General features: G+C 50.1%; 2 protein-coding genes across 2 annotated transcripts in view; one reads left to right on the top strand and one right to left on the bottom strand.

Moving 5' to 3' along the window:
* LOC127026358 (guanine nucleotide-binding protein G(i) subunit alpha-3) overlaps positions 1-18,741 on the top strand; it is a 378,524-nt gene that overhangs the window by 14,093 nt on the left and 345,690 nt on the right. The gene's annotated exons all lie outside the window — the stretch shown is intronic.
* Positions 616-13,911, bottom strand: TMEM183A (transmembrane protein 183A). Its single transcript, XM_050911556.1, has 8 exons — positions 13,815-13,911; positions 13,031-13,120; positions 9,775-9,930; positions 7,358-7,517; positions 6,037-6,217; positions 2,619-2,699; positions 1,803-1,958; positions 616-919 (listed from the first exon to the last, which is right to left on the bottom strand). Exons 1-8 carry the CDS (start codon positions 13,909-13,911, stop codon positions 734-736), a joined length of 1,107 nt encoding a protein of 368 aa, XP_050767513.1. The 3' UTR covers positions 616-733.

Genomic DNA, 18,741 nt, shown 5'->3' with positions numbered 1-18,741 from the left:
CATCACTGCTTCAGTTATTTTAGTTTATCCCCTCCATCTCCTCTCCCTCTCTCTGTTTATCTTCTCTGAAAAGCACTTTCTGGTTTTAAAGGTTTAGATCTTCTTTTCAAAGAGGAAACATCAGTGTGAGAACTTGGAGTATCTTTACATTCAAGAAAGACTTTTGCCTTACAAATCCTCTTTGAAATAATTCCTTTGTTTGATCATTTATACTTTTTTCTTTCCTTAAACTCGTATCTGTTGGACTGTGAATCAGCATTATTGTTGATCACTGCTGCTTTGCTTACTGCTTCTCAGACACTGAAATATCACACTGTGTTTGAATGCAATCATGCTGCCGTAAAACAAACATGGATTTTGTTTGTAAATTGTTTCTGGGCGTATTAAAGCTGGAAAGCAAAACCTCCTGCTTCTTCCCGAACAACAGAAAACAGGACTACTTTCATTAGCACCAAAAGGATTTTAAATGAACAGTTCCAGGGAGCTCCTTTCAAATCATAAAACGTGAATTTTACATAAAAGTGTGTTTACAAATAGTTTCTGCTTTACACTCAGCTCTGCCCATCACTGACCAGAAGTTATATACATACAGACTAGCTCAGTAGCTTCAACCACTTGCAAGGAGACTGCAGAATTTATTTAAGAAATAAAAATAGGATTTCCTGGTTCCTAGAAATTCTCTTCAGCCTGCCAGATTCAGTCACCTGCCGGCTCCTGCAGACTCAGGAGAGCACTAAGCTTTTGGAGAGAAGGGGTACTGCGGGTGCCACCAATCCAGGAGCCGCACGCTATGCACAGGGTCCAGCACAACCTGCACTCCTTGGTCAAGGCGAGGTTTCTTGCCATTGCGAACTGGGGCGTCCTGGAACACCAGGCGCACGCGATGATGCCTCATGTCTGTGCTCACGTTGATGGTGAACTGCAAGTAAAGAGACCAGGAGGTGCTTCAGAAAATCAAAGTGATGAATAAATAAGAGTTCTTAACAGTACAATTTTAGATTTATTTTTTTTTTAAATTCCTCTAAATTGTACAAGTCTAAGGTATTTCAGGTGCTGGCAGAGTTACACTCTGAATCTATAGCATGGGATTCAAACCAGTTCTCTCTGGCTGGCAACCCCAAATAATAATGCCAGAAGTGAACTTGAAAGCAAGTGGCTGTCAAAGGAAGTCTGGAACTCACTGCCCTACTCTCAAGTGAAGCCAGACTGAAGCTCTCTTGGGCACAGGCCACTTCTGAAACCCTGACTTACAAGTACAGCCACACGTGCTGCCCCACGCTTTACCACTGCTCTTGCCTAAGCACACCGGCTCTGCTGCTGTCTGGAGCTGAGTTTGTGGAAGTTGGTTCAAAAGCTGCTCTTTCTCCCAGCAATCAGCAGTCAGGGACCATACACACATTGAGCGAGTTTGCTCATACAGGTTTTTGCTCTCAGAATTTATTGCCGTAAGGTAAGGAGATATTTTCTTGAGGAGGGAAAACCTCTTCTCGTGCATCCCTACCTCTTGTACCCTGCTGGAGTACTGACAGGTAATCTGGCCCCAGATGCTGCACAACCACAGCTCCTTACAGATTCTCAACATCATCTGTATTTGCTGCACCAAATAGGGAAGAGCTGATGGAAATGCAGAAGCTAAACTGAGAAGATCCTCAGCATTTCCTCTGATCATTAACCTTAAGACTGCCAGAATTGGTTTGTTGATGCAGCAGTGGGATTTTCACACCACCAAAGAGGTGTCCTCTTCATCTCCTTACAGGAACTGTGCATGCAAAGTTTGCCTGGCAGATTTCTCAAACACTTACCAAGGTAAACGTCATACCCATGACTATTGGCACGAATATGAAGTTAAAGGTGGTGATCTGCAGTAGACAGCAATCCTGATCCGGATTTGTATGGACTTCCTCATACTGAATCGGTGGCTGAAGACCTTTGCAACACTTGCTCTTAAATCTGGGAGACTTGAAACAAAGGAGAGACTTATTTAGCTAAGCAGGAACCTATGATGAGAGTTTGGCTGCTTCTCACCGGTGCTGACTAGCAGGTTCTCACCGCATTCCTACATATTTGGGCACAGCTTTATATAAACAACAAAAAGCCATCACTCAGGAGAGGCAATCTGCAGGACTATTTCTTTAGAAGGGAAAGCTGCAGAATTCCCAAGGTTGCCTGAAACTACTTGCTTCTCCTGAGACCCATGACTGGAGGTTTTCATTGGCAGCGTTGGCTTTCTTCACTTCTCTGGGAAATCTTTCTAATGGTAAAATAAGAAGTTTCAGATTTTGGTCTACATTTTGACCACTAAAGTCAAATAGTCTGGTTTTTGGTAGTAATCAGTAGCGATGACCCAAAGATTAGATTATTTGTGCTAACAAATGATCCACATCTTACAGTAGAGAAAGGATACCAAATGAGGAAATAAAAATGTAGGATTCTAAATGTCTTGGTAATACAGACTGAAAACCAAGTGTAGTTTCAGAACGTGCTTTAGTTTATCATGGGAGTCAGAGTTTCCATTTATCATCTGAACGCATAAAAAGTTTCCACCTTCCTTTCTGCCACCCAGAAAAATCATTACTGCTTCAAAAACAGTCAAAGCCATTCTGGTTCTTCTTTCATACCTGCTTTTTGAACTTGAAGTTGAATTCCCACATTGCTTCTTGTCTGTTCCCTTCAAGCTTTTTGCACCAGAAGAGCAGACACTGAGGTGGGAAAAAAAAAAAAAAAAGAAACATAAAATTATGAAACCCTTAGAGGCACTGCTTTAAATAAGTTTTAGCAGAGCATAAAGGCTTCCAATTACAAACACAATTACATAGGAGCAGTTAGGAGCCATTTATTCAAATTAATTATGCTCAAAGAACACACTCAGCAGTTTAGGTCTCCCAGTTTCAAGTTGGCCAACTCATCATGCAACTGGATGATACAACATGTAGCCACTGACGTGCTAAACAGAAAAATCCCGTTGCACAATTTGTCCCTTTCAGAAGGCAGAGGTGAGCGGCACAGATTCACCCGTTTCCCCCACCCACCAAGAACTCCCATTAAACTGGACTCCAAACAAGATTAAAGCGAGGAACAACTGAAAACAGAATAAGGATCAAGGAGGAGAGAATCCAGAGGGAAATGCAAAGACCAATACATGAGCTATGAGGTGACAGATGAGAAAGTTCCTAAGCCACTGTGGTGTCAAAAGAAGGTCTTGACATCACTAGGCACTGACTGTCATACTTCAGAGTATAAAAACACTGCGAGGATAGCACAGTCTGATCAATCTACTGTCCCTTTTAAAAGAAAATGAGAAAAGGGCCTCCAACAGCATCAGAGGTAACCAGCACTGCCCTCCCATGCAGGCACACACCAGGAGTCCTCCAATTTAATCCAGTTATCACTGTGTGGTCCACAGGATCCATCCCAGCATGCAGCACTCGTTCTAGAGCAGGAGTCTCAGCAGAACTCCTGTATTAAACTGAGTAGGAAGGAAATTCCCTGCCTACCAGTCAGTAGAAGCAACTAGCCTTCAGCATCCGAGAAAAGAATACGGCAAGTCAGTCCAGCCATCACTGAAAGTGTTTCCACACCACAGATGCCAGCCTACCACAGCTGGTCTTACCTTTTAACAGCGTCAGCAGGAAAATGAAGAACAATATGGATAAAGACAACTCCCCATGACCCATACACAGTCTCTCCCACGCCAAGAGAAGGCCTGACTGGGTTGCAGGGTGAAGCACGCATTTAGTTTCATTCCAGGCTAGCGTGACCCCAAATGAAACAAAGCCAGAGCCAGCCTCCACCACGGGGGCTCTGTAATTAGAGACTACAGGTGATAACAAGACCCTTTACTTCAACTCTGAGTCATGTCCATAAACAAGAGTCCTTAAAGGACCTTTATCTCCACAATCTTCATGAGGTGAACAACAAAGCTATGTGGAGTCAAGCTCAGAAACATGCGCCAAGTAACCTCCACCTGGGAGGAGGTGGCCCTCAGTTTTTTCCAGTAAAAACGTTCTCCAGATCTCTTTTAACTCAGGTGAGCAGCAGATGCTGCTGAGTTTAACTCCACCATCAGTGGCATTTGTAGTTCACCTGCAGAGACAGCCTGGTCTAGCAACTTGTTTGGTCATGGCAAGTAGTGAAGCACAAAATGGTCAGTACCTCCTAAGGGGCAGAGGATGTCGTCCACGGGTCAGCCGTCCTGCCCTTCAGACGCGCCGTATGGCCTGCCGCTCCACCAAAAATAATGGGGGTGTCTTTAAAGGGCAAACACTTCTGCTGACACCATAACGGCTCCAGTGTCCCACACAAGCTAGGCTAGGGAAAGAAAAAAGGAAATTAAAGAGGAAAAGCTAGATTCGATAACACCCGGGTCTGGGGTCTCCTCTTGCCACATGCAGTTTATGTAGGCATTTGCCATTAGTTTCAATGACCCGTAAAGGTATAACCAAAGCCCATGAAAGCAAGAACATGGGGAGGCAATGCCAGATCCTCCTCCGTACCCACTGTGCTGCGGCAGTTCTGTGCACAGTAACACAGGTGGAGCTCAGAGTCTTGCAATGCAGTAGTACAGCAAGACCAGACTCAGGATGGTTCTTTTATGCTCCAAGGGGTTAGGTCAAACCTCTACTGTTCTAACAAAGCCTCGTCACCATTTAATTTCCTTTTTTAAAAGCTGAATAATAAGAGACTGCACTTCAAGAATCTTCCTCAAACCGTTAGTACAACAGAAGCACTAGCAGTGGGCACCAAAGCCGTTATGATGTCAACGTGAATGCTTCCAAAATGCTGACCCTGCCAGCATCATCTCAGGGTTTCCAGCTCTTACAGCCACACTACCAGATCCGAGCAGTGGTAGGAAGTTAGACTCAGAAGGACTAAGGTTAAGTTGGAATTTCCTAGAAATGTTTTACTTTTTATTTTTTAAGAAAGATGATACCCAAACTGGGGATTCTGGAAGATAATGAAGAGCTCTGGATGCAGAGATAAGACTACACACAGAACTGTGTGCTTTTCTCCTGCTCTGCAGCACCACCTGCTTGTGTTACTGCTGGATGCTCCCTAAGCGGTATGACTTTTTTTTTCCAGTATCCACCCAGGGAGAGGAAGGAAGAAAGGAGGGTTGTCACATACAGATAGATGAGGTTGCTCTATTTTGCACGGAAAAGAAAGTACAACTCTTGAACCAAAACCACTTCAGTTTGGCTCCAAAAACCTCATTCAACAGGTTTTTGACTTTGGATTTGGAGGGTGGAGAATTCACATTGTTGCTTAAGCTGCTCAGAGTATCAGCCAGTTGCAAGTTAAAACCAAACAAGAGACACAGAGGCATTTCAGAGTTAATGGTCAACAGCAATTAAGGAGGAATGGATATGCAAGTGCTCCAAGCTGGGATAGCAAAGGGAATTGCCTGCCCACACCAGAGACAAACCCTTTACAGCCCAACACAACTGCAGCCCCAGTCCCAAAGCAGACATTTGCTCTGCACATTTGCCATGCTCACCACCTCACTACCCTCCCTCGCCCAGACACCAAAGACGATAGGTGACCTACAGGAACGTAGTATGAAGTGACTCCCTTTCAGAGGCTATCAGTGTCACTTCTGATCTCTCCAGATGCCTGCTACGGAGAAAAGATGTATTCTGGCAGACAGCATCAGAATAAAGCAGGAGATATAAAAGCTGATCCTACTGCAACCTCCTTTCAGCAACAAATTTGCAACAGAGGAGGGGAGAGCTGCAAATATCCCTAGCAGTTGTGACATTCAGTGAAGCAAGTGCCTTTTTGCTGATTACAAAGATGTTGTGATAGGACTTAGGCAGAAGTTACCCAGAAGAGTAACTAGAATCCTCTGTAGTAGCAACTATACAGATACAAGTAGCCAGTATACTTTTAAAAATCACTATTCAGAGTTAGTAATCATCCTACACCCAAGCTTCACTGGCGACCATCTAAACATCATCTATTTTTCTTCTAGAAAGAGAACAAGAAACGAGAAAGAGCAACATCTCATACATCTCCAACTTCCTTAGTGATTCCACTTACTCTGGAATTTTTTAAAGTGCTGGGAGTACTGTCTGGAATAGCTGGATTCCTGGAGACTCGAGATGCGAAAGGCTCGTACATGTGGTACAGCGACCGGATGACACAGGCACGGAGACAGTGCAACTTCTCCATGGACTCTGGCCGCAAGCGGAGAGGCAGATACGCATCCAGACTGTAGTGCCTGAAAAGCCAACGACAAACCCAACACATGCTGAAGGGTCAGAATGCCAGAGACGTGCAGAAGAGAGCTATGAAGAGATCAATGTTGAGAGAAAACTGAACATCTGATTGATCAGAGGACCTCTTGTCAACTCCGAGTGCTTCAAGGGTGTTGTACTGCTCTACATGAAATCACATGACAGTCTCAAAGACTTTACCTGCATCAGACAGGTTTCCAGCATACACATAAGCATATCATGCTACAATTCCCCAATAATTCCTTGCAGCCAGTTTGCCCAGAGAGACCAGATGGTGTTTTTAGCTGCAGGATGCACAGAGGGCTGCAGATACCTGCAGGTTCTCAAGGACTCACTTTAGCTGAGCTTGACTGCATGCTTGCAGACAACTGCCCAGCAGTCTGAATGCCTGCGCTCGAGGGTCATTCTTTGATCAGATGCCAAAGGAGCCTTTGCTAGGGAACTTCACAATAAAAAACAGGGGCGAGGATGACCATGGCTGCTATTTGCACTGTACTCCTGCTGCTTGCACCTCCTGGGCAACAGATATAGAAATGTAAAGAAAATGTTCTGTCCTGAAGGAAAGTCCAAGGGACATGCACCAGGACAGAAGAATTTGTTTCAAGTTTTGACCATCTCTTTGCTCTTCTTCTCTTACTTTATTTATAACTTACTTCTGCCACGGAGACAGCTCCAAAATGCCTTAGTTTCTCTCAGGCCACCCTAATTACAGGAAGGTGGCCATGATCAAACCTTGAGGCAGGGCAAGTTTTCTATCAGTGATGTTTGCCCATCTTTCAGTAAGGTAATGGTGCTGACCTTACCGTAAGCACTTTGAGTGCTTTACACACAAAGCACACTGTTACAAACAGGAGCGTGTAGGCCACAACAAGCAGAAAAGCACACGATGCTTTGAGATTTTATACGGAGCATACAGGAATATGCCACGCAGATCCATTTCCAGATCCAAAGCAGATGCAATATACCACAACCCCTTGCCAAATGAGGCCTGCATCACCATGTCAATATGCAAACATTATAGGACCCTAGCCTATAGGGAATTATTCCCTTATTTACAGCTCTGCAGAGAGCTGGTCACTGCTGAAGCCTCCTACAAATAGTTTAAAAATTCTCTGGAGTCTCACCTTCTGTAGAGCCTGGTCCAAAAGGCAGCAGTGCAAGTAACAGTCCAGGCTTTCTTGCAAATCAAAGAAAACCGGACAATGTCTTCAGGGCGAATGTAGGAAGCCAACAACAGCCAGATATCAATGGGGTATTCTTCTCCGCCACCCCCATCAGGATTTTCTAAATGCAATGAACGTACGTTAGTGTAGTAAATAACCTCTTTATCAAGTCACATCGAGAGGCGTGTGCTTTACTACTGGTAGCACAGGGTAAGCAGCTGAAATATGTATATACACACAGTCAGCCAAACAAGCCCATGTTAGTACAACTTCATTATCACTGCTACCGGTTTTCATCAGCAACCATTACACTTTCCCTTTGCTGGATATATGCCACCATTTATCCCTGCTGCATTGTTTGCACAAGTATGCAAAGTGGCAGATTCAAAGAATCATTCAGGCTGAAAGGGTTCTCTGGAGGTCTCTAGTCCAAACAGCCCAGCTTAAAGCAGGCTGAATTAGATCATTTCGTTCAGGATCTTGTCCAGTCGAGTTCTGACTGTATCCAAGGATGGAAATCCCACAGCCTTTCTGGACCCTGTATCAATGCTTGACCCTTTCACAGCTGAAAAATAACACTTAAGCAAAGCAATAAAAATTGGATGGCAAATACAGAGGCAACTTTATGTAAAGGAGGGCCAAGCTCATGCATTTTTATCAAAACTGCTCATTTAACAGGTCATCAAAAAATGCTTTACACTAGAAGTCCCTGAACATTAAGACATCGCCAAGCTTGTCAATTCTTTGTTCAAATGGTCACAATATTTTTGCAGGAGCTCTGCTAGGGAGGGTAAGCAATTCTCTTCTGCAACTGACTAATCAGCTGCTTTTCTTAAATCTGTAATTTCATTAAAGCTTCTTGGATGGGAAACTTCTAATGCAATTCAGACGAACAGAATGGCCTGTTCTTCCTCTCAGAGGTGTCAGAACTGCTCAACCAGAACTGAAGGTTCAGAAACTCCTTTCATTCCTGCAGTGTTTTTAAGTTAACACCACACGTTTTTCCACAGACACTGCTCCAACTTTAGGAGAAAAAAATACTTTTAAAGAACATAAATAGCTATATATAGTATAATAATACTGAGCATTAGGAACATGAAGAAAAGAGAAAGAAAACATACAACTTGTACACAGTGCTAACAGAAAAAATTGCTATGAGGTTTGTGAACAAGTGGCATAAATGAGGCGTTTAAGAACTTGAGGGTGCCAGATCTAATACTGAGACAGCAGGTTAGCACCAAAGGGCAGTACTTTATCCTCATGTGATAATTGCTACGGTCATTGCCAGAGAAAGCTCTGGATGCAATCACTTCCCTACACCACTACGGATTTACGGCAGGCACACTCAGAATGGGCTGTAACATCCACTTTGCTGTTTCAGCTCTGACTCAAGAAGCCATCAAACTACACAACTGCTGAACTGCAGAGGGCAGCCAGAAGCATCAATGGTCTATCACCATTTCTTCTTCCCGAAACATGTAGCAGAAATAAGTAAGACAAGGTTGTGGTAGAACAGAATACTGTCTTTCCAGACTCATAACTCTAGCCACTGAGATACTCTTATTTTCTCAGGATTCTGAAGGATGTCTTAATCAAAGAGATTAAACTCCTACCCCAGAGGAGTGCTGTGCACCTACAGTCCGTGGTGGATGTTGATGTGTTACATAAATTAGTACCAACATTAATAAAGTTAAGTTTTTCTTAAGCTCAAGAAACCAAGTTAAAATTTGTCAACCTGAAAGCAACCTGTTATTAGAAACTCCTGCAGGATTCCACAGTGCAGCAGAACACTGCGTTGCAAATTGCTTTCGATAGAGTTGCACAAAGTGTAAATGCTGAAGGATACATCTCCCCGGAATTAATTTACTGTGATGCCACTAGGGCCAAATTCACTTGCTGGAAAAAGAGCCCTCTAAACTCATTTGTAACAAACCGCAGCCTTGGAAACATCCTGAAGACAGAGCTTGGATTTTGCCAACAAATGCATCATGGACAGCAGCATTGTTTTTTCCCCAAAGCAAACCCTGCTTTCACCAGCATATGTTCAATGAAGTAACATGTCTGGTGGCAAAGTTTCACAACTCTTCAAAAGAGCGGCATTCTTTTCCAAGGTTGAAAGAAGTTTACTGAAAGCAACAAGCTCTCAGGCTTTGATTTCACGCCCAAGGCTCTGCCTTGTGAAAACACAACACCTCTGACTGAGTCCCAGCAGGCTTAAAAGCGATTTAACCCTTGGCATTTCTTTGTACACATACAAGTTGCAGAATGCCCCAAAGAGCCCCATGACTAGCCTGTAAATAGCAAGCATTAACATCGCACATGCAGAAGATGCAGAAGCAGCCCACACAGAGCCCCCCAGGAGAGGCTGGCGACCATACCTTTGTGCCTTTTGCTCTTCTTTTTTCTAGAGGCAGCTCGCCCGTTGATGCTTTCCTTTGTATCCATTTCATCGCTGCTGTCACAAGACTCTCCCGACACGGAGAGAACTTCCTCAGCAGGAACACAAGAAGCTTCCAAACCACAGAGGGATTTTACTAGAATGACAAGCAACGACACAGTAAGTGTGCCAGCAGAGAGAAAAAGGTGATCCAAGTTCAGGAGATACTGCAGTGGAACCACTGCCACAGCCACTGCTAAGAATGCTAACTGCATTAAAGCTGAGTGACACAAGCAAGTAAATCCTGGGCCCGAGGATTACCTTGTCAGAGAAAGATTAGCATGGGTGAGTGAATTGGAAACATAATTATTCAGCTTCTTGTTTTAAAGAATGAACAATGAGGATGATTACCAGCACATTATGCAGATGATCCCATTGGTTTAGCCAAAGCTGTTTACAATTCTGAATAAAACAACAGGCTCTTTTTCTACAGTGCTAACTGGTTCCCCTGCATACCAGAGCTTCCTTGCATGACCACTGTTCAGCCTGTACAGAGCCAGCACCTACTCTGTAATTGTTCTATGAACACAGAGAAGATACACTCCCTTCTCAGGAGGATAAAGAGATCCTGTGGCCGATGACACACAATCCATGAGCGATATAATTCAGCACCAAGCATACAGGAGCTCCACTTACCCTAGAATTTAGTGAAGGGAAAGACTCTGGCCTAATGAGGACAACAGCAAGTCAAGTCAGTTGGGTTTTGGTTTGGTTTGGGGTTTTTTGCTGCCTCTGGGGAGATTTTTAGACACATCCCTGTTAGGAAATATTATTTTTAAAACTTGATCTGTAAACTGAGGGCAGAAAAATTCATGTGTGAGGCAGTAATGACAGTCTTGAAAAAGAAAGGTGCGGTCCTATGTTACAGCTGTGTGAGGCAGTCATAGAGAGACCAGCATTGTAACAGCGTTACAAACGCTTTGCAAATAGTCTGTAAAATTCGTTCAAGGAAGTTGAATTTCAACCTAATGTGCTGGGTGAAGAAAAGGACTTCTACCAAGAGGCACCTAACCATGCCAGAGGAGGCTTGCACTGCTCGAGCTTTTCTAACCTAGCACAAACTGAAGCCCAGGAAGGTTTTATACATCACAGTTACAGTCACCAGAGCCACTGGAGAGCAAGACATGCTATCTGAATTAAAGAGACAGAGCAGCAGGGGGAAAAAAAAAAAAAAAAAAAAAACACCAAAAAATCAGGAACTGACCATAAATACATTCAGGCGAGAGAGGTTCTCATTTCTAACCACAGAACAACGTTTTGAAACGGTAAGACAGCAGATGGAAAGACAGTCTTAAGATAGAGTTTGATTGTACCCACTGACTAGAGATACTTTCAGTGCTTTGCTAAACCAGTTCTACCTCGCTTTGCACAGTTTACTCTGTAAACTGTAATCATTCATGACAGTGGTATCCCTCACCGTCAAATCGTACTGCCCTCTCTACATGACCTTTTATAGGCAAAAAGAAAGAGAAATAGATGGCAACACGAATGGCAGTAAGTTATGACATCAAATACAGCCAAGCAAGAGAGAACAACAACTGACAGAGCCTCAGACAGGCGTTTAGAAAAAGAAACCATCACACTCTGCAAAGGAAAGATCAACATGTGAGTCGACAACACAAGTCCATTCACACACGGAATCACACTGCATTGCAATCTTGCAGAGAGGCACCCTCTCTCCATCTCACAGCCGTAATCTCCACCCTGTCCCTGGGGGTTAGGATGGGGAGGAAAAAAGCTCAGGAAAATTCCACCTGGCCTTCGCTCCCCTCCCCGTGAAGCTCCCCGCTTGCTAGCAGTCACACGCAGTGCGATGTTTACTTGGAGCCAAGAGACAGGAGGTGAGCGAGGCCAAAGGCTAAAGCTCCCCGGGCAGAGGCTGCTGTCTCCTCCCGGCTGCCTGCTGTCCCCGTGCCATGGCACGCTGCACCAGATAAGGCTGTAGCATGCGTCAGGACTGCACCAGATAAGGCTGTAGCACAGCCCTGGGGCTGGGGAGGAGAGTTCCCGAGGATCCCCCGCGTAAGGAGGGGAAAGCCCCAGTGACTCCGCACTGCAAAGACCTGAGAAAGGGGTGGGCAGGGAACTGCTGTGACCGGGAGTCATCTAGACAGCGTGGAGGTGAGCCAGAAACAGAGCAGGATTTTAGGAAAGGGGTTAAGCTGGACAAAGCAGGTAATGCTGGATGCAAGGACTCAGGGTGGGGCAGGGAGAAAGAAAAGACAACAGAGTTTGCCAGGTATGATGCTGAAGTGCAGTACTTTGAGGCAGTGCCTCAAAAAGAGAGAATACAGAAGGGTGAACAGGAGAGGGAACGGGAAGGGGGAGGCCCCCAGCCTATCACAAAGGAGGCAACAAGAGAGGAAGGTGCTCTGATCTTAAAAGCTTGTGAAGTAGCAGCTAAAAAGGATATTCACCAGCACAACTGCCCTGTACAGTTACCCCATGACAGGCACTCGCGCAAAGAACGCATTTTCTTTAAACATATAAGATTTCAGCAACATAACAAGAGTTTTCCTATACGAAGGGTTCAGTCGTCACTGTCAATGTAATAACATTCACCTCCAACACGTGTGAACAGCTACATTTAAGAGTCGAGGCCTAAACATTAACATTTCTCAAGCAAACAGGGTGTGTTAGTTCAGACTGCTCCCAGCAGCTAAAAACGAAGGAGAAAGTAGATAAGAAAATATTGCAATACCTTTCCAGGAACTTGCTTGTTTATACAGTTCACCAAGGGAACAGCAACACCTTCAAAAGACCTCCTTGCAGCTTGCAGCACAGGCAGGGGAACACGTTTGCCAAAACTATCATAACCTTATTCCCACTGCAAAAAATTTTACCTGCTAATAAAGGTGTCTACAGTTTTATATGAGGTCATGAAGTAATAAAGACTCCTATCATGTTATTTTCTGCTTCAAGCAGGAGATAACACCCAATAGTTAATGGGTAAAGGCATTCCATTTCAGGCACTAACAAAGACTCAGCAATTCTTACTGGACTTCCAACAAGCTTTCTGCAAAACCTCTTGTCTAAGATCCTGAACACCTCATTCTGCAGAGGAACACAGACTCATTTTCAGGCACTAAATGAGACAGATTTTCTCAGGCCACAGAAGGGGAGTTTTCCACATCATGCAGAGGCCAGCAAAATGGGGAGGCAGCCTGGGGAAGGCAGGCTCCCCAGTGTAGACTCACCTTCCTGCTGAACTGCATTGGCCACAGCTTTTTTCACCCGTCCAGATTTCACGACAGCTGGGTCTGAGTTAGCATAATCTGCCACCGTCACTGCAGGAGAGTCGGGAGACAGGGCATCAGCAGGATTATGGATTATAGGGGAGAGGATAGAAGGTCTAAGAGCCATGACCCCTCAAGCGGACACTCCCCATACGAACAGAGGCTTGAGCAAGAGGTGCACAAGCAGGAAAAGGAGCCCCAGCAGAGAGGGGCAGACCAGGAGCCCCCAGCAGGCCTCTACCCCAGCCCATCAGTCTTCCAGGCCCAGGGGATCCACCCCCCTGCCCAACGCAGCCCAGGTCTCCCTCTCCCTCCACCTCAACGCCAGTCCCCATACCCCTCCTCACACACGGCCCAACTCAAGCCTGGCTGATCCTCTAGGCCGAGGCTCCTCCTTCACAGACCAGGACGGCTCACTCCCACACTCCCACATCACGCCAGATCCCCCCGCCTCCAGCTGGAGGCAGCTCTCTCCCTCCACAAGCCCGAGTGGGCCCGGCTCACCTCCCGGGTGAGACTGGACCGTCCTCCTCTCCCCTCATCCCAGCCAAGCCCAGGCCCCTCAACCCCTCGGGCGAAGCCCCTTCGTCCCTCAGGCCCCAGCCCAGGCCCAGCCCCTCCTCTCCAGCCAGCCCAGGCCGTCTTCCCCCGGTAGGGCCGGGCCCCGGCCTGGCCCCGCTCCCCTCAGGCCCCGCTCCGGGCCCGGCCCGGCCCCGCTCCCCTCAGGCCCCGGCCCAGCCCTCACCGCGCTCGGAGCAGACGTCGTCGGCCCGGAACTTGAGGCGTTTGCGGGCGCCCCTCTTGGGCATGGCGGCGGCGTCGGGGCGGCCGCGCGGGGCCATGTCCCGCCCGGGCCGCAGCGGGGCCGCGGGGACAGCGGGGACAGCGCCGCCCCCGCCCACCCCGCGCGAGACCATGACGTCACCCGGCCGCGACCCTGCCGGCGCGCCGCTCTGACGTCACGGCGGCGGGGGAGGGGGAGCCTGGTGTGCCGCCGCTGGGTTTCCCCCCCCCACTCACCCTCCAGTCCTCCCAGTAAGAACAGCGTCTGTGCCGGTCACCCCGGCCCTCCCAGTACCGACGGCCTGCGGGTAACCTCGCCACCAGTCCTCCCAGTAACGAGGGCCCCTGGGCGGATGCCCCCCCAGTAACGAGGGCCTCTGAGGTAATTGCCCCTCACAGTAACGGGGCACTTGAGGGGATTTCCCCCCCCAGTCCTTCCAGTAATGAGGGTCTCTGAGGTAATTGCCCCCCAGTCCTCCCAGTTACAAAGGCCTCTAGGGTCGTTGGCTCCCCAGTGCTCCCAGTAATGAGGGTCTCTGAGGTAATTGCCCCCCAGTTCTCCCAGTTACAAAGGCCTCTAGGGTAGTTGGCTCCCCAGTGCTCCCAGTAATGAGGGCCTCTGAGGTAATTGGGTCCCCAGTCCTCACAGTAACAGGAACCTCTGAGGTAATTGCCCCCCAGTCCTCCCAGTAACAACGGCCTCTGAGGCAACTGTCCCCCTGAGTCCCCCCAGTAACAAGGGCCCCTGGGGTGATTGCCCCACTCCACCAGTCCTCCCAGTAATTAGGACCTCTGAGATAATTGCCCTTCCCAGTCCTCCCAGTAACAAGAGCTTCTGAGGTAACTGTGCCCCCCCCCCCAGTCCTCCCAGTAACAAGGACCTCTGAGGTAATTGTGCCCCCCCTCCCAGTCCTCCCAGTAACAAGGACCTCTGAGGTACTTGCACCACCCCCAGTCCTCCCAGTAATGAGGGTCTCTGAGGCAATTGCCCCTCCCAGTAACGACTCTCTTGCACCCACAGTCCCCCTGAGCACTTCCCCAGTGCCAATGCCTGCGTGATCCCCTTCCCGCTGCCCCACCAGTCCCCGGCTCCGGCCATGCCCCCGACCCTGGGTGTCTGCCACCACCCTGGGGTGCCCCGGCCGAATCCCCCCCCCACCACCACCCTGCAGACGACCGCCAACGAGTGCCTGGGAGTGCAGCCTGCACCACCGGCTCCCAGTGCCCACCCCACACCTTCGTGGTGGGCGACACCTCGCCTGCGGGTGCGGTGAGGGGTGGTCGCCGGCTGTAAACTGTATTTACTACTTCTTTTAGGGCTAAATTGGGTGCTCGGTGCTTGTCAAAGAAGTGATGACACCTCATGGGGGAGGAATTGTTTAAAGAGGATCCACAAAGGGAAAACGGGAGTGGCAGCCCAGAGTCTGACGGGGATTTCGGGGCCTGTGTCCCCCTCAACGCTTGTGCCGTGCTGAAGCGGGGATTTGGGCACCACCAAGAGCAGATGCTGGTTGGGAGTCCCGGCCAGTCCTGGGGGTGTCCAAACTGGGAGGCTGGTGGGGTCCCACTCCCCTCCTTTGGGATTTACACAACAGTAGAAGAGTACAAGCCCTGTGCCACTCTCCCTCCCTCGACGGGCACCGAACAGCCCCCAGCGTGCTGCATTTTTCACCTGCGCTCCTTTACTACAAGACCACAGGAGATGATTCGGCTCTCGGGAGGCCGGGGCCGCAGTGAGATGCTTTAGGGCTGTGGCTTCAGCTCTCGTGCCTCCCCGGAGCGAGGTAACGCGCAGGGTACAGAGAAATCCACATTTCTTCTGCTTTCCAGGCATGGCCAGGAGCTAACGGTGTCTATAACTTACGTTCCTGACTGTATTTATTTCTCTCAGCGTTTCTTAAAGTACATAAAGAGCATTTTATCAGCAAAGAACATAGCTGATGATTGAGAAGACTTTTGATCGTCCCAGACAGGAAAGGCCATTCCTTGACAGAAATGCTATTTCTAATTCATCTGTTTTTAAAACCATTGATACGAATTAAGGGGAACGGCAGTTACCACAACCAGATCCTGGCGCTGATGGCTTTACCCACCTCTTTGGCACTTGAAAATGTTTTCCTTGGACTATGCTATTCATCATCATTATTTGAGAACTGTATCACAGTATTATTTTAAAAAAGTAGAGGTTGTCTTGGCTTGGAAAACTCTGGCACGTGGAAAACAGATGAAATTTTACCAGGACGTGACAAAAGCAACGTGAAGGCAGTTGTTTCTGAGCCTGACTGGCGTTCGGATCCAGCGCCCTTGCTCCTCCAGCGGGTTGGGGGCATGTATCTGGGAGCTCCCCGAAGTCCTCCAGCAAAAATACTGAGGAATGAGCTCGATGTCCCTAATCAAACCTGCTGAGCTGAAGGAGCCGGTGCTGCTCTCTGATGACACCAGTGATCCCGCTCATTCCCAGCCGCGTTGCTGAGAAGGGCTCCTCGGTGACGGCCTGGGTGAGGGCTGCCCGAGGGATGCTGATGGCTGTGCGAGGGTAGGAGCAGCAGCTTGTGGTGTCAGGGGCCCCAAATTAATTGCTTATTTGCTAACGATGCCTCCCTGTGCTGGGGCAGGGTGCTGGGGCAGGTTAGCCCTTCGGCTGCTCCCGCTGCAGTTCATGGACAGCCTCTGTCTCAAACCCCATTTTAGGGTGCAAGAGACTCTCCCCAGGGAGCGAGCCAAGGGCGACGGTACAGCCTCGCACATCCACCGCCTCCAGAATCAGGAGGGGTGACGTGCCCCGTCCCCCCACGGCTCAGAGCTGGGGTGAGGAGGGGGACATGGCAGAGTATGGGGCTCACCGCCTGGCCCCATCTTTGCTCCCCACACGGCGGGGGTCTCTGCAGCTGGGGGGTGGGGGTGGGGGGCGGGGAAGGGCACCCAGGGCTTGGCTGCCCCACAGCCCGGGTCTGCTCCTGCCTCCCTCCCTCTAGGGCTGGATGAGGCCCCCGGGAGAGTCCTGCCCCCATGGGGGCTACTAAACCCCAAGGGGGTTCCTGCCCCCAAGAGAGTTCTCTGGGCCCCCCCCGGGGATTCCTGCCCCCCCCCCAGAGTGTTCTGTCCCCCAAGGGACGGTCTTGCCCCCCAAGGAGGTTTCTGCCCCCCAGATCCTGCCCTGCCCCCTCCGCACCCCCAGTCCGTCCCCCCCACCCCGACCCCCACCTCACCCCGCGGGGCGGGCGTGGCCAGTTGGGAGGGCGTGGCTAGCGGGGCGTGGCCAGGCGGGGACGGTGACGCAGTGGGCGGGGCGGGGCGAGCAGCGGGAGGCAGCGGCGCGGCGGCGGCGGCGGCTTCCAGCGGCTTCGGCGGTCGGTGAGTGCGGGCGGGGCCGGGCGGCCCCACGCTGCCCACGGGGGATGCTTCGCCCCCCGCGGAGCCGGGCGGAGGGTGCTCTGCCCCCGCGGCCCCCCGGTGGGGCCGGGCTGGGGATGCTCACCCCCCTTCTGCCCCCCCGGGTGGGGCTGGACGCGGGCGGCTCGACCCTTTTTGCCTCCCCGCCGGGGATGCTCTACCCGCCCCCGAGGGGATGCTCTGCTCCCCCCGTGGGGCTGGGCCGGTGGGGCTTTGCTCCCCATTGCCCCCCGGGTGAGGCTGGGCTGAGGATGCTCTGTGCTGCTGTGCCCCGCAGGGATGCTCTGCCCCCCGAGAGGGGGTGCCTCGGTCCAGGGGTGCTTTGTCTCCCAACCCCGTTACCCTTTGGAGGGGGTGTTTGAGTCAGGGGGTGTGCTGAGCTCCCCTGTTTCCCTTGGGTTGAGCCTGAGCTGGGGGGCTGTCATCCTCACCCTCGAGCTGGATTGTGGGGGGACTGGCTGTCCCCCGACATTACGCCCAGGCCGGGCGTCTGAGCCAAGGGGTTGCTCATCCCCCCACTCCGCTGGCCCCAGGCCCGGGGCTGAGCCAGGCAGATGTGCTGCCCCATCCCCGCTGGGTGTGCAGGCAGGAGGATGAAGGGGTGGGCACATCCACCACCCCCCCCCCAGAGACTGCATGGTATGGGGAGGGGCAGTGATTCCTGTAACCCAGGAGAGGGGAGGGGGGTTCCTTGATTTTCAGCTGCTCTCTGCCCCTGGCAGCCCCTCAATATGGTCCCACGCTATCCCTTTGCACCCTTCCTCCCCCCCCAGCTTCCACCTCACACTGAGGGGGAGGGCAGGCATCGTGGTGAGACTGATCCGACCCTGGCCTTCTCCTGCTCCTCTGATTTCCCAGCGCCGTATCCTCCCGCCTCCCTCAGGACTGTCTCCAGCCCTCGAGCATCCGCCCTGCGAGCATCCACCCAGTGCCGAGCTCTGGGCTGTATCAGCCCCAGTGAGCATCTGCCTGGCACCGAGCTCCAGGCTGGACTGGCTCATGGGGATGCTCGCTGGACAGATGCTTGTAGGGCTGGTTCAGCCCGGAGCTCGGCACCAGGTAAATGCCCGCCAAGCTGGTCCAGCTTGGAACTGGGCAGATGCTCACCAAGCTGGTCCAGCCTGGACGTTGGCACCGGGCAGATGCCCACTGCGCTTGGGTCTGGACCAGCACAGTGAGCATCCGGCCAGCTTGGCTAGCTCCAGCTGTGCTCACACTGGTTCCCATCCTCTCTTGGCTGGTGCCGTCTCGTCGCGGCCATGGCAAGCTGCTTCCAGACGCTGTGATTTTCTCCTGAATAACACCAGCCCTTTAAGGGCTTGTTTATCCCCTAAATTGCATCATTATAACAGCAATTGGCTTAGGAAGCTGGGTTTTGTTAAAGCTGTGCAAAACCTTCTGGGGACATCCTGGTTTTGGCCAAGTCAGGGTTGGCAAAGTATTCATTTAAGCTCGTTTGCCACCATCTGCTCGTATGCTGGCATGAGGTTCTCCTG

The sequence above is a fragment of the Gymnogyps californianus genome, chromosome 27 (genome assembly GCF_018139145.2).
Source record: "Gymnogyps californianus isolate 813 chromosome 27, ASM1813914v2, whole genome shotgun sequence".
NCBI classification, from domain to species: domain Eukaryota; kingdom Metazoa; phylum Chordata; class Aves; order Accipitriformes; family Cathartidae; genus Gymnogyps; species Gymnogyps californianus.
Note: the sequence above shows the minus strand (reverse complement) of the source record. Positions and strands in the feature narration are given on the sequence as shown.